The 13,948-nt window shown below is 60.7% G+C and overlaps 1 protein-coding gene across 7 annotated transcripts in view; it reads left to right on the top strand.

Annotated features, from left to right (window-relative positions):
• The window catches only part of INTS1 (integrator complex subunit 1), a 30,623-nt gene extending 24,165 nt beyond the window's left edge, over window positions 1–6,458 (top strand). For 6 of the 7 annotated variants that reach the window (XM_073214927.1, XM_073214924.1, XM_017656342.3 and 3 more), the window contains exons 36-47: window positions 5–92; window positions 185–408; window positions 589–712; window positions 1,448–1,581; window positions 2,121–2,313; window positions 2,873–3,000; window positions 3,360–3,472; window positions 4,254–4,367; window positions 5,049–5,119; window positions 5,604–5,695; window positions 5,819–5,928; window positions 6,041–6,458. In XM_073214927.1, coding sequence (XP_073071028.1) covers window positions 5–92; window positions 185–408; window positions 589–712; window positions 1,448–1,581; window positions 2,121–2,313; window positions 2,873–3,000; window positions 3,360–3,472; window positions 4,254–4,367; window positions 5,049–5,119; window positions 5,604–5,695; window positions 5,819–5,928; window positions 6,041–6,156 — 1,507 coding nt within the window. In that variant the 3' untranslated portion in view covers window positions 6,157–6,458. Of the gene's footprint in view, window positions 1–4; window positions 93–184; window positions 409–588; window positions 713–1,031; window positions 1,582–2,120; window positions 2,314–2,872; window positions 3,001–3,359; window positions 3,473–4,253; window positions 4,368–5,048; window positions 5,120–5,603; window positions 5,696–5,818; window positions 5,929–6,040 lie in introns of those variants that run through there. The other variant, XR_012122084.1, reaches the window with a different exon arrangement.
• Window positions 6,459–13,948: the final 7,490 nt, after the last annotated feature.

Below are 13,948 nucleotides of genomic sequence, written 5' to 3'. Positions count from 1 at the left end.
CCAGGTTTGACCCTTCGGCCTCTCTGGACTTCCTGTGGGCCTGCATCCATGTGCCCCGTATTTGGCAGGGGAGGGACCAGCGCACCCCTCAGGCAGGTCTTGGGGGTTGCCTTGCCTCGCCGTATGGGTGCGCATACAAACCTGAGCCTGTCCCAGGCTGACAGGTGGGTGTGCCTGGTTGCAGAAGCAACGGGAGGAGTTGGTGCTGCGGGTCCAGGCCCCGGAACTCATTGGCCTGGTGGAGCTCATCCTGGCAGAGGCTGAGACCAAGAGCCAGGATGGGGTCACTGCCTGCAGCCTCCTCCAGGCTAGGCTGCCCTTGCTGCTCAGCTGCTGCCGTGGAGATGATGAAAGCGTCAGGAAGGTGACAGCGCACCTTACAGGCTGCATCCAGCAGTGGGGCGACAGGTGAGGGGGTGACGTGTGGGGTTTCCCCGGCCCACCCTGTGTCCTGCTGATGTGCCCAGAGGCTGCCCTCCAGTCAGAGTGCTGCCATGGGGAGCCCCAGCAGCAAGAGGCACCGTGGCCCTCTGCTCTGAGGAGCAGCTGCTGTGCTGGCCCCCAGCAGCCCCAACTGCTCTCTTCCAGCGTGCTGGGCAAGCGCTGCCAAGACCTGCTTACGCAGCTGTACTTGCAGTGGCCTGAGCTCCGCGTCCCTGTGCCCGAGGGCCTGCTGCACAGCGAAGGTGCCGCCAGTAGCAGCACCTGCAAGGTGAGGGGCTGGGGAGCCCAGATGGTGCCGAGAGGGTGCCCAGGGCTACTTCTGTGCTTTTGAGGTAGAAAGCCAAAGTAGGGAATGAAGAAATGCACTTTTCAGATTCAAAAATAGGACAGGAAACTGGTGAGCGGAGCTCTCTGCTGGGCATCTTTGGCTCAGTGTAGTTATTTCAGAATCTATATGGGCAGCACATTTCTTTCTGTGGTTACATGGTGTTTCACTGTGAGGCCGGACCCGCCTGCTGGGAGGGAGGCACGGGGGTCGTGTGCAGCATGGGGCTGAGACAGGCGCCACAGTGGGTGCTTGTGTGCAGGTCTTCGTGGCATCTGCCCACCTGGGCAGCCAGCAGTGGAGCACCGTCTGGCAGGCCTCGAGAGGACCTGCTGCCGGCCCCACTTGCCAGTACCACCGAGGGAAGTTGGTTTTCTCCAAGCCTTTCCTTCTATCTGTTATTCTGCATGTTCTTCGTTTAACAGCTGTCTTGGCCCATAGCCTTGAGGGCTTCTGTGTATTTGGCAGGAGGTTGACTCCAGATGCCAGGTGTGCAGATTGTGTGGGAACTGGCCATGGTCTCTGCGTGGCCAGGCCCTCAGGAATGGGGACCTCAGCCTCAGAGACCTGCACATTGCCCCTGTGGAGCGTTGTTGCATCCCCTGGGCAGTGGACTCAGTCTCCATGAGGCCGAGGGCTATAGGTGGCCCAGGGCCTCTGACCCCCACCTTCCCTCAGCTGGACAGTCTAATCCACCGTTTCATCACCCTCCTCGCGGACACCAGCGATTCCCGGTCGTCTGAGAACCGAGTGGCCGATGCCAACATGGCCTGCCGGAAGCTGGCTGTGGCCCACCCCATCCTGCTGCTCAGGTACTGCCTGGCTGTGCTGCCTGGAGCCCGGGTGGCCCGATCATACCTCAGGGTACCACAGCACCCTTCCCAGCCCAGCCCCAGCGGACTTCATGGGTCCTCAGGTCCTGCTCACCCAGCCGCATGTTTACAAACCGGTTGTGCAGCTTTTGCGGGGCTATGGTAGCTTTCCGGGACAGTTAGATATTTGGCTTCTTCCCATCAAGCTGAGCCCAGGAGGAGGGCCAGGTAGGCCCCAGACGAGAGTGGGTCAGGCAAATCCCCACTTCGTCACAGACCCAGAGCCAGGTAAGATGGAAGAGGCCCCTTGGGTGCATCCTAGGCTGGCAGCCTTAGCACATCTGGGATCCGGGACGTCAGGGACACAGCCCAGCCAGTGGGTGGCCATCAGCTCCCGGGGACGGGTGCAGAAGCCTGGGGAGCTCAGCCTGAATGCCTTTTAGAGCAGAGGGTCAGAGGTGCTGGTCTCGGGCCCCCCGTGGGCAGTCAGCAGCTCTGGGCAGAGGGCCATGAGTGCTCTCATCCTCCATCCTCTCCAGGCACCTGCCCATGATCGCCGCTCTCCTTCACGGCCGCACCCACCTCAACTTCCAGGAGTTCCGTCAGCAGAACCACCTGACCTTTTTCCTGCACGTGTTGGGCCTGCTGGAGCTGCTGCAGCCTCAGGTGTTTCAGAGCGAGCACCAGGGGGCGCTGTGGGACTGCCTGCGCTCCTTCCTGCACTTGCTGCTGGTGGGTGTGCCCGCTGTGGGGCCCACCCCTGGCCTGCACTCGCCTCCTGGACCTAACTGGGGCTGGCGGGTCTGTCTCCCTCTCAGCCTGAGGCCCTCCATGAGGGCAGACGCAGAACATGGGACCCTGCCGGGGAGCGGGACCCCACTGGGGAGCAGGGATCAACCTGCATTGCAGCTGGGCTGCCCACCAGTGGCTTCTGCCACATGCCTCAGGGCCAGCTCTACCCCTGGGAGGCTCTAGCTCCTGAGGCTAGGGAAGCCCACACTGGGGCTCAGTGGGAGGGGGTGCCCTCCCAGCAGCTGCCCTGCCTCTGTCCAGCCTGTAATCCCTTGTCACACTCTTGGTGGGCACCTGTCTCACAAAGGACAAGGCCGTGTTTGACCCTTTAGAACCCTTAACATAGGCCTAGGGGCCAGCAATAACCGGTGGTAGTGGTGGTGCTGTGGGGGCCCTTTGTGAGGTGAGGCCCCTAGGGGAGCAGCGTGGGAGGGACGGTTTGGAGGGTCTCTGGCTGTCCCTCAGCTTGGAGTGTGGCGTGGCTTGACCTCTTTTGCAGAACTACAGAAAGTCCTCCCGCCACCTGGCCCCCTTCATCAGCAAGTTCGTGCAGCTCACGCACAAATATGTCACCTGCAACGCCCCGGCAGCCATCTCCTTCCTGCAGAAACACTCGGATGCGCTCCAGTGAGTGTGCTGCACGTGCGTTTGGCTGGTCCTCACAGGCTCCTGTCTGGCCGGGGTCGGCATAGGGGCTGCGGGGAGGGTTGTGCAGAAGGCCACATGTGCACTCAGGTCTGGAGCTCCCAAGGCAAGCTGGCCATCAGGAGTCAGTGCTGCAGCCCGAGCCAGGGCCAGCTGGCGGTGGCTGCAGTGTCATGGGCCTATACACGGCAGTGCCATGGTCGGTGCTGGGCCTGCTCCGGGCTGTTCTGAGCTGACTGTGACTGCTGACCTCCTCCCACACCCGTGATGGCCCCAGCATCCTGCTGCCCCACCTGCCTTCCAGTCTGCAACATCTTATTCACAATCTCTGTTCTTCCCAGTGACCTCTCCTTCGACAGCAGTGACCTGGTGATGCTCAAGTCCCTCCTTGCAGGGCTGAGCCTTCCCAGCAGAGGCAGCAGAGCCGACCGAGGCCTGGATGAGGAGGGCGAGGGTGAGTAGGCCCCTGGGCTTCTGCTGGGAAGGGCTGCAGGCCTGGCGGTCCTTGGGACCAACCTGGCATCACCCCAAGGTTTATAGCACACGTAGAGCACTAAGAGGTGCACTGGCCGGCATGGCCGAGCAGCACCCTGACCTCTGCGGGAAGCCAGCCCAACCCCCTCTGCTCTCTGTTCTTGCCCTGCCTCCATCCTATGGACCCGGTAGTGATCTGGTGCCCACCGGCAGGGCTGCCGGGTGCTCAGCACACCCAGCTAGCCAGTGGGTGAAATAGTGAGTGAGCTGACTGACCCAGGCCCAGGTTGGTTGCTGGTCCCTTAACCGTTCGGCTGTCCGGTTTTGCCTGATCTTGTATTGAATGGGGTCCCAGCAGTCCCCAGATCGCTGGCCTGTGCTGCCCCCCTGTTGTGTGTGGGGCCACGGTGTGCAGGTGAGCAGCTGGAGGGGAGACACGCCAGTCTGCGGGGGGGCTCCCAGGTAGCTCCCAGCAGGCTTGTGTCATCACATGGTTGAGCAGGCACTGTACTGGGTACTGTGCCCAGCAGGATGGTAACTGCATCTTCCAGACTTGTGCGTGATTGTGGGGCTGCTTAGCAAGGACAGCCCTGACTTAAACCCGGATCTGGGGCCTTGGTGTTGAGTGGGCAGGGCATTCCCCTAGCAGAGGCCTGAGGCACAACTGCTCCCCTGGGCAGGCTGCTCCATGTCCCAGATGGGTCCCCCTGGAGTTGGCTGTCTTCGTCCCCAGCCCAACTGCACTGTTCCCTGTCTTCCAGATGAGAGCTCAGCAGGCTCCCTGCCTCTGGTCAGCATCTCTCTCTTCACTCCTCTGACTGCAACTGAAATGGCCCCCTACATGAAGAGGCTTTCCTGGGGCCAGACCGTCGAGGGTGAGTTTGGGAGCCTGGTGCCCCAGGCCAGGTTGGCCCCTTGGTGTGCTCCATTCTGCCCTGTGAATGGGACACCTGAAGAAGGGAGGCCTGGCTGTGGGCTGGTGGGTGGCTGAGGGGCCTAGCAAAGTCAGGCTGTGGAGTACTTTCTGGTGCCAGAGTACCTGGAAGAGGGGAGCCGTCTGGGGGGTCATGTGGCTTTGGGATGCCTTCAGAGCAGCTGGGAACAGGAATCGCGGAGCATGGTATAGTTGCAGATCACTGGTTTCCCAGATGTGCAGGAGGGTCTGGGTGGAGGGCGTGCCTCCAAAAGCTTTCTAGGCAACCAGTGTCCGTGGTTTGAGTCTGCTGGCCTGGTGGAACTGGGAAGCCACCAGAGTTCCTGGGGTCTCCATCCTGAGGTGCCAGCGGTCGGGGGAAGGGGACTTCCAGGCCCCACCAAGCACTAAAGATGGTGTGGAAGGTTTCAGAAGTCACTGGCACCAGTGTTCTCATCCTCCATGCTGCTCTGGGAGAGCCTGGAGTCCCTCTCCCAGAGCCGGTGTGGAGGCTAGACCGGGATAAGTCCTTGCCTGGGGAGTGTGGTGAGGGGCAATGGGACCTCTCCTGCCCTGGGTTGCTGGGAGCCTGTGCTCACGCAAGCCCAGCACTGTGGCCCTCACATGGCCTCTGCCCTCCCAGATCTACTGGAGGTGCTGAGTGACATAGACGAGATGTCCCGGCGTAGGCCAGAGGTCCTGGGCTGCTTCTCGGTGAGTGCACGGGCTGTGGAGTGCGGCAGGTCCCAGCTGCTGGCCTTCTCACAGCAGTGCTGGGCTCCTGCCAGCGCTTGGAGAACCCCGGGTGGATGAGAGGCTGGAATGGGTGGAGAGGCCCATGCAGGCCTTTGGCAGGAAGCCCACCCCGTGCCCTCGTTCCCACTGGGGGCCTGCAGAGCCTTCAGTGGGTGGGCTGCAAAGCTGGGGGCAGCTTGTGTCTGGGCCCAACCCTACCCCAGGTGCTCATGGAGGAGCAGGGAGCCAAGGCAGGCCAACCCCTCAGCTCTGGGCTGGACTCACTGACTGTGTGCTTTCTGCCCACGATCCTGAGGTCCAATGCTGTCCAGCAACAGGGCTAAGGACCAGGGAAAAGTCCCTTGCCAGCCCTCCAGCCAACCCAAGGCCAAGAGCCTGAGGTCTGAGGTTCGAGTCCTCAACCGGGGTCACCCTGGTAACACCCCTACCCTGACCCTGGCAGACGAGCCTGCAGCGGCTGATGAGCTCCGAGGAGGAGGCCTGCCGTACCCTGGCGTTCACCCTGGCCCTGCGCTCTGTCCAGAATGACCCCAGGTGAGCCTGGCGCCGCCACCCCTGGTGCCCTGACCAGGCTTTCAGCCTTGCCTACCCAGGGGCCCTAGGGCAGAGTCTGGGGCCCAGGGTGGAGGTGCCCACCTGAGTGCACGGCTCTTCTAGCATTGCAGCAGACTTCCTGCCCACATTCATGTACTGTCTGGGCAGCCGGGACTTTGAGGTGGTACAGACGGCCCTCAGGAACCTTCCCGAGTACACTCTCCTCTGCCAAGGTGAGTCCTGTCCACCCCGCAACCCAGGGGACCTAGGGCCTCCAGAAGCCTTCGTGCCTGTGCGCGGGCTCTCGCCGCGGCTCAGGTACCATAGGTCCTCATCTGCCCCCAGAGCACGCAGCCGTGTTGCTGCACCGGGCCTTCCTGGTGGGCATGTATGGCCAGATGGACACCAGCACCCAGATCTCTGAAGCCCTGAGGATCCTGCACATGGAGGCGGTGATGTGAGCCCGTTGACAGCTTCACCACGTGCCAGCCTGGGTCCCACAGCAGGTGGGCTGGGCCCCAGGCCAAGCCCAGCCAGCGTCTGGTACCCTGGTAGCCTCCCCTGGGATGGGGACACTGAGCTGCCCCAGGGTAGGCAGGCAGCACCCAGCCCATGGCCAGCAACTGGGTGTAGGGTGGTGGGGAGGGGGTGCTGTCTGCCCTGGGGGCTGCCCTGCCTGCAAGTGACGGGTCTGTAGCCCAGCCTGGAGGAGCTGCAATGTGGCTGAGGGACTGCTTTTCAATAAAATGTGCTGAACCTCTTGTGTGCTGGCTGCCTGGTGTGGTTCCCTCCCTTGAGACTGGGACTTGAGCAGTACGCGGGACGGGGTGAGCCTGCCTCTCCCCCACAGGCCAGCCTGTTCCCTGTGGGCACATGGGTGTGACAAGTGTCTGTCTCGAGACAGGAGAGCTCCTGCATGGATGTGCGTGGTCTCAGCCCCTTCTCCCTGCTGTCCCCCCATTTTCCCTATAGGCAGAATGAGAAGGGAAGGTAGCTGACAGTCCTGGGGCTTCTCCCTGGCGGCCAAGTTCCCTGCCCACAGTCTCCACCTCAAAGTAGCCATGAGGCCTCATCAAGCTACCGAGGGGTTCTGCCGCGGAGCAGCCCTTCAGGGCTCAGGCAGACCAGACTCCCCTCCCCACCCAAAGCGGCCATAGCCCTGAGACTCAGCTGTGGTTATATCTGGCCCACCTCAGTGCACTCTAGGACGGGGCCTGAATAGTTCCCACCCACTAGGACTGGGGAGCGTCCCCAGCAAGCTCTGGTTGCTCATGTGGGTGGCTCTGCCCTACACTTGGCCGGGGGTCTGGGGCAGGGTTGGGGGATGGGGTTGGTGCCCAGGAATCAGCTTGCATGAGTGCCTGGCCGCATGGGTGTCTCCAGGCCTGCTGTCTCACCTTTTATGGTGGACAAGGCCCCAGAGGCACTCTGGCACAGAGTTTGAGCAGAAGACTCCTGTGTCCACGCTGCTCCTGCCCTTCCAGGAGTCGTGCTGGCCGCCCAGGTTCCAGTGCACCCCCCAAGCAGGCTCCCTCTGTGCCCAGCCCTGCTTGGCTTGAGCCACCAGGGGGCGCTGTGTCCAAACTCTGGCTCAAGCCGTCCTGATGGGCGGCTGGTGGCCTGGCTCTGGGAGCCTGTGTGAGGTGGGGGGACAGGAGTCCTCTCCAAGTTCAAGAGGGCAGGACTGTGCTCCCCACTCTCACCCCAGAGATCCAGTGATGGAAGCAGGGCCCTGCCCATGGTCTCCCCTCCCGGGAGATGCAGGGAAGCACCCTTCAATCTCCCCCACTGAGTGCAGTGGCCCAGGGCACCCCTCCCTCCCTGAGGCCTGCCTTTCCCAGGCTCCCTGGCTTTCACCACCCAACCTCCCCAGCCCCTGGGCAATGCCCCTTGGCGACACCCCTGGTGTCCAAGTCTGCCCATTGCTCATGTGCTGCTCCTCTCACCCTGCTGGCTTGAACTGCCTCACTAGGGTACATGGAACTGGCCTGATGGCCCCTCCAGGGTTCGACTTCTGGCCCCCACCCCACCCAGAGCAAGATAGGCCCACACAGGCACCCTGTGGGCACCAAGCTGGCCACCAGGAACTGCCACAATTGGAGAGCCCCCTTTACATCACATGCCTTAGGATTCCATGGTACCTCCCACCTGAGTTGGGTAACCACCATGGGGGACAAGTGCTCTGAAGAGCTGCAACCATACCCGGGCCTGCACCCAGCAGGTGGGTGCTGCCTTCCCACATCAGGGCTCAGGGTCCAGGAAGGACCGGGCTGGAGCATTTGGCCTCTTGGCACTGGGTGTGAGGGCCCAGTGGGCAGAGGCAGCCCCAGCAGGGAGCCCTAGGATCCCCAACGCCAGGGCTGAGCCCTAAGGAGCAGAGGCCAACCACATCCTGGGCCCTGTCCACCTGGGCCTTCCTACCTCACCCATGTGTGAATAGCTGCTCTGGCACATTCTTCCTAGGTCAGGAGGGCAAGGGCCAGGGGAGTTCCAGCAGCCCTGAGGCCCGCCTTCACCCAGGTGGGCAAGGACACACCCTGGCAGGGGCCTGGGAGGCATGGCCCCACATGGAGCAATTAGCAGTGCCTACAAAGGCCACACTTGCCAGCCTGGGTGCCACAGCATTTGTGAGGGGCAGGCCACGGGTGAGGCGTTGAATGAATGACGAGTGCAAGGCTGGGCCTGCTCGGAGCGGCACAGGCTCCATCACCCCAGTGGGAGTGCCTGAGATGGCCTCTGTTGCCCTGAGCCCGGCCCTGGTACACTCTCTGTTTGATGCCAGGAGACAGTCTCGAGGTGGGCCCCAGGCCCAAGCTGGTACTTGGCACAGCTAAGGTGTAGGTGTGGGGGCACCAGAGTCATAGTCTGCGCCTCTCATGCTGGCCATGCCTGCCCAGCCCTGGGCCTTGTGGTGTGTTGGGAGATGGAGCCCAGCAGTTGGGCAGATGGGTGCTTCCCAGCCAAGGTGTGGACAAGGGAGCATGCAGTGTGGCTGAGTGAGCCCCATCGGTGTCCCCATACCTCTCTGTGCGAGATCTGGTACAGCATGAGTTGAGTCCCTGCTCCATGCCCCTACCAAGCTCCAGGCCTGAACTTAGAGCTTCCACCCCCACAGGCCAGCTTCCCTGCCCGCACTGCCAGCTCCCACTCCTGAGCTCTGCTCCACATCCCCTCCACCCCAGGGCCAGGTGCCTGTTTCTTGCTGGTCACTCCCTGCCAGATTGAGGTTGCTGGGGGGACCTATGTGTGCTGAGCATGGGAGGGAGGGAATGAGGCCCAGTCTTCTAGAGCCCCAGCCCAGGGCCTGGGGAGGGAGCACACTGTGGCAGGACCTCGCTGTCAGCCCTTGAGCCTGGGCTCCCCCCTGGGGGCTCCCAGTCCTGGCTCAGAGCAGCCCGTGGCCTGCTGAGTCCCATGAAGTTGGCTGGGATCGTGGACTGGGTGTGGAAAGGGAATCCTGGAGTGTCAGGAAGGTGATGAAGTGGGATGGGGGATGGAGCCCACTGGGGTTCTAGCCCAGAGCTGGTGACCCTGGGCCTCGGAGCTCCCCTCTCTGGGCTTCATGTCTCTTGGTAAGGGGCTGCACTGACCTGCTGACATGGAGACTCAGGTCACGTGGGCTGAGGTGTCCCAGGTGAATACACTGGCGGGGTGGGTGGCTGGATGCGCCAGCCTGTCCCAGGTGGTGATGGGCATCCCGTCGTGCTGGTACAGCACTGGCACACACCAGGCCTCAGGAGCCCTGCCATGACCCCTGGAGGACAGCGCCAGCTCCAGGGCAGAGTGGGCAGCCCCACAGAAGACATGGGAGGCCTGTTTTGGTCCTGGACAGATCCATGGGTAGACCTGGAGTGCATGCAGCAGGCAGCCTGTGTAGGCAAAGGTGTGCAGGTCTGAATGACGGTGCTGGTCCCAGCAGGGAAGGGGAGGATATGGATGGCCCAGTGGCCCTGGCTGTTACCCGTGCCCTGCATGCCCTCTCTGGTCGTCTCTGATTGCCTCAGCTTCTCACATGTGGCCAACCCTCACAGAGCCATTGGACCCAGGGACCAGCCACGGGGAGGGGACACTCAACAGGACCCTAAGCAGGGGTTCCTGCCCTTCTGGGATCATTTCCCAGTGGTGAGCTCTGGACAGCTGGATGGCCCCAGGGGGATTCCCATGCAGGCCCGCAGGCCCCCTTCTCTCTGGGAGAGGGGAGGCCCGCCTGTTGCCAAGGCCAGGCAGCCTCTGGGCTTCCTTCACCAGGTGGGGAGGGGTGAGGTGTTGCTGTGGTGATAAGCTCACCTGCTTCTTACAGCCTCAGAAGAAACACCTGTCTTCATTTTCACTTCTGGGAAGGGGTAGGCCCTAACCTTCAAACAGGCCAGACTGCCTGCAGCCAGGCAGAGGGCTGAGAGAAGCACAGTCAGCCTGGGACCCTGGGGCCCTGGGTCTCCCCATGAGAGCTCCCCAGGGCTGGATGCCCACATTCCCCCCAGGAGGCTTCTGTCCCCTTTGTGCCGATGAGGGCGAGAGGCTCTGAGTTGCCCTGAGATACCCAGGGTGGAGCTGTTCCCTCTGAGCCAGTTAGGCTGGGGCAGGTGGAGGTGGAGTTATTTCAGGTGTCCCAGCAGAGCAGGTGTGGCCGAGGCCTGCTGGCCGCTGCCTTGCTGAAGAAGGGCCTGTTAGGAACACTCTGGGGAGCTCTGGCAGCTGGGAGTACAGTTCTCACTCAGAGCCCTCGGCAGTCCAGCCCAGGCTGGGCCCCAAAGGAACCGAAAGGTGGATTCTACAAGGCCCATGCCTGGGGAAGTTGGGAAGTACTGTTCAGAGAAAGTGGAACGTCAAGTGCGTCTTGAAGGATGAATAGGAGTTTTCCAGGTGAGGACTCCATTCATCAGCCTGCAGCTGGGGGCACAGGGCTCTCATCTGCCATCGTGTGGGTGGTGAGCCCAGCCCTAGTTTCCTGATGGGGTGGTCCTGGGAAAAAGTCTGGCCTGGAGGGGACTGTGAGGCTTGGTGGGAGCAAGGGTGGGCCTGGCACAGTGGGGTTTGGTGGGTGTTTGTCTGGTGGATAGTCTGGTCCCAGCTGCCCCCGGTAGACAGCAGGCCCCAAAAGGAGGAGTTGTAGGGAGCCACTCCACCGCCCCGGGAAGTTTGGTCCCCACCCAGCAGCCCAGGGTTATGTGGCCACACAGGGAGAGGATCTGGGTTAGGGAGCAGCTGACCCTACCTGCTGGGTGTGCTTGGGCTGCTGCTGTCAGCCTCCTGAGGATGCCGAGTTGGCTGGGGTGCTGTGGGGAGGTGGCTGGGTCTCAAAAACCCCTCAGGCCCCTCAGCCCTGGTCAACACTAGAGGTGCCACATCAAGGGCCCACAGGCCAGAGTTTCAGCCAGGGGAGCCTTTGGGATAGCAAAGAGCAGAAGGAGGAGCTGAGGGGCCACCAGGTCAGAGGCCAGAGTGCAGGTCCCCCACCCTGGGTTCCCCTTGGAGTCTTTGTATTCTACCTCCTGGAGGCCCCATTCTGCTCCCTTGAAGGCTGGGGCAGCCTCGTCTGACTTCTCACTCCCAATCTAGGGATGGGGAACACAAAATACAGATACGCCAGGGTCTGAGGCCAGCTTGGCACTCATTACCCTCTCCAAACATGTCTCCACATCTGTAAAATGGGCATGAAGGTAACACCAGAGTCTCAGAGTAGCGTCAGCACTGGCCCACACAAAGTGCTCAGTGAGGGGCGGCTGTCACCATGGCCTGTTTGTGTACAGGGGGGCTGTGATCTGGTCAAGGACACAGCCATCAGAGGTGGGACTGGGCTTCTGCCCTGGTCCTGCTGCCTGGCCACCCCCCAACTCCTCACACTGTTTACCAGGAACAGGTAGGGCTGGGCCCCCATTACAAGGGGTTTCTATAAATGGCATGGGGAGGATTAATAATGTATTTATAACACATCGTTGTCGTAGCTGAAAATGATCTATAAATGTGCAGTAAATGTTTTATAATGTTTTTGTAACCCGTTATAAATGATAAATGGCAGACTATAGATGCTGGATCAAATATTTATAACACATTGTGTGCAACGTTGGGCCGCTACAGTTCAGGAAAGCCATTAATAATAAAGTGGATGGAAATGTAAAAGTTACCGACATGCCCAGCAAAGCCATTTATAATGAAATGTAAAATTTGGCTGTTGGAAGCAACCCATGAGTCCCTGCCGAAGCACCAGCCAGGTTCTCCTGGAGTCTGGGAGGAGCGGGGTTGTGAATTATTTGTGAGGTATTCAGGCAAGAATGTATACTATCCATAGTGTGCCATATAAATATGCTATTAATATACCCGAGGCTGCATACATTATTCATCAGGCCTAATTAATTAATGGGTGGTCCCTCGAAATGGGGTGTCACTGCTTCCAGCTCCCTGCAGGGATGGCTGTCTGAGAGAGCCATTGGCAGACCTGACCATGGCCTTGGAAATTGAGGGAGAAGACATTCCTTGGACATTCTGTGGTGAAGCCAGTGTGACCCCCATCCATCCTTCCTGTGTAGGTGTTGAGGGGACTGTTGTCCAGTCTGGGGGGTTCTGCCCATGTCTCTGGCTACCGTGATGGGCTGGGCAGGGAGCTGAGTTTCCACAGGTCAGCCCTGGTGCCATCATCCCTAAATGCTCAGGGACCAGGGCCCCATCAACAGTGAAGATGAGGCTCAGAGAAGTGAGGAGGCCTCCTTAGAGTCGCAGGGCAGACCAGTGTCTGAGCGAGGATTCCAGCTTGGTGCACTGGTCAGGGCCTTTGTGTGAGCCAGGGCTCCCGGTTCTGTGCCACGCTCCTGCAGCAAGGGTTCTGCAGACAGGCTGGCTTGGGACCCCTGCGCCATGTGACCACTCCCTTCAGAGTCATGGTGTGCGGCAGGAAAGCAGCCTCTCAGAATCCTGCAGGACAGGCCGCGTGGGCTGGGGCCCTCCCTTTATTCTCCACCCCCTACCACTACCACCCCACTGCTCTCCCTCTCCTGTTTCTCCCTCTCTGCCTCAGAGGCTCAAGGCACCACCAGGTCTGCTGTGTTTGGGAAAGGGACCCTGATTCTGCTACAGCTTGGTCCATCAGCCTCGGTCAAATAAGTTACTTGGGTTTGAACCCACCAGAGGAAGGATCTTCAGACCCCACTCCTCCACTGTGAGACCTCCTAAGGGCCCAGAAGACATCATGTTCTCCTGCAGCTAAGCTGATGAGCAGAGCTGGCTTTTTTGATGAAAATCAGTGATGCCTCCCTGGGTCCCCAGCACTGTCCCTGTCAGACTGACTCCAGGAAGGGCCCTTCCGTCATCTCAGAGGGCAGAATATGTGCTGGAGCGGGAGGTGGGGGGATTGACACTGCCTGGCCTGGCCTGAACAGCCTGCCCTGGATGGGGCAGCCCCTCAGGCAGGGCCCTAGCCTGGGCTGACCCAGGCTCCATGGGCCCTCACCCCTTGGCAGGGCTGGGCTCCTCCATTCTAGTTTTGCCTGACTGACCAGCTGGTCTCCTCTCTGCTCAGGACCTCAGTTTCTTGAGCTGCAAGGCAAGTGGGGTCCACCCCCTTTTAAAAGGGTGGCTATAGAGGCTGGAGTGGAGCCCGGCTGGGCCCTGCCCCTCCCCAATCCCTCTGTTGCAGCCATGTGCCTTTCTTCATCCCTCGGTGCTCAACTGTGCCTTCATTCCCACCACAGGGCCTTTGCATGTGTCTTCCTTCTGCCTGGGAAAGTCTTCCTTGCCTTTGACAAGTTGATTCCCACTTATCTTTCAGGTCTCCTTTCTTAATGTTCCCTCCTCGGCCTTCTGGATGGCACTGCGGTGTGTCCCCTTGGAGTGCTATCCCATTTGTGTATGTGAATCAGTCAGGGTAAGAATACTGGCTGGCTCAGGAACAAATATCCCAAAGTTCCAGCAACTGAGCCCAGCCCCCCTTTATTTCTCACTCACTCCACCTCCACCTGCGGCCTGTCACCTGGTAGGTCTTTGGCATCCAGCCAGCAGGCCAAGGAAGATGAAGAGTCTGGAGGTGTATACACCAACTTCATTGGCCAGAACTCAGCCACATGGCCCCACCTCCTGCAAGGGAGGTTGGCAGATTTGGTCCAGGGAGAGAAATGGAGTGTATAGGTCCTGGGGCAGGAATGTAGGTGTCCAGGGCAGTCATAGGAGGGGAAGAAGAGGAGGTACTGACTCAGGGGAGGGTTGGCTGGCCCCTTAAAAGGACTGCCTTCCTATGTGTGTAGTGGGGGAGGATCCAGAGAA

Source organism: Manis javanica, chromosome 10 (assembly GCF_040802235.1).
Source record: "Manis javanica isolate MJ-LG chromosome 10, MJ_LKY, whole genome shotgun sequence".
NCBI classification, from domain to species: domain Eukaryota; kingdom Metazoa; phylum Chordata; class Mammalia; order Pholidota; family Manidae; genus Manis; species Manis javanica.
Note: the sequence above shows the minus strand (reverse complement) of the source record. Positions and strands in the feature narration are given on the sequence as shown.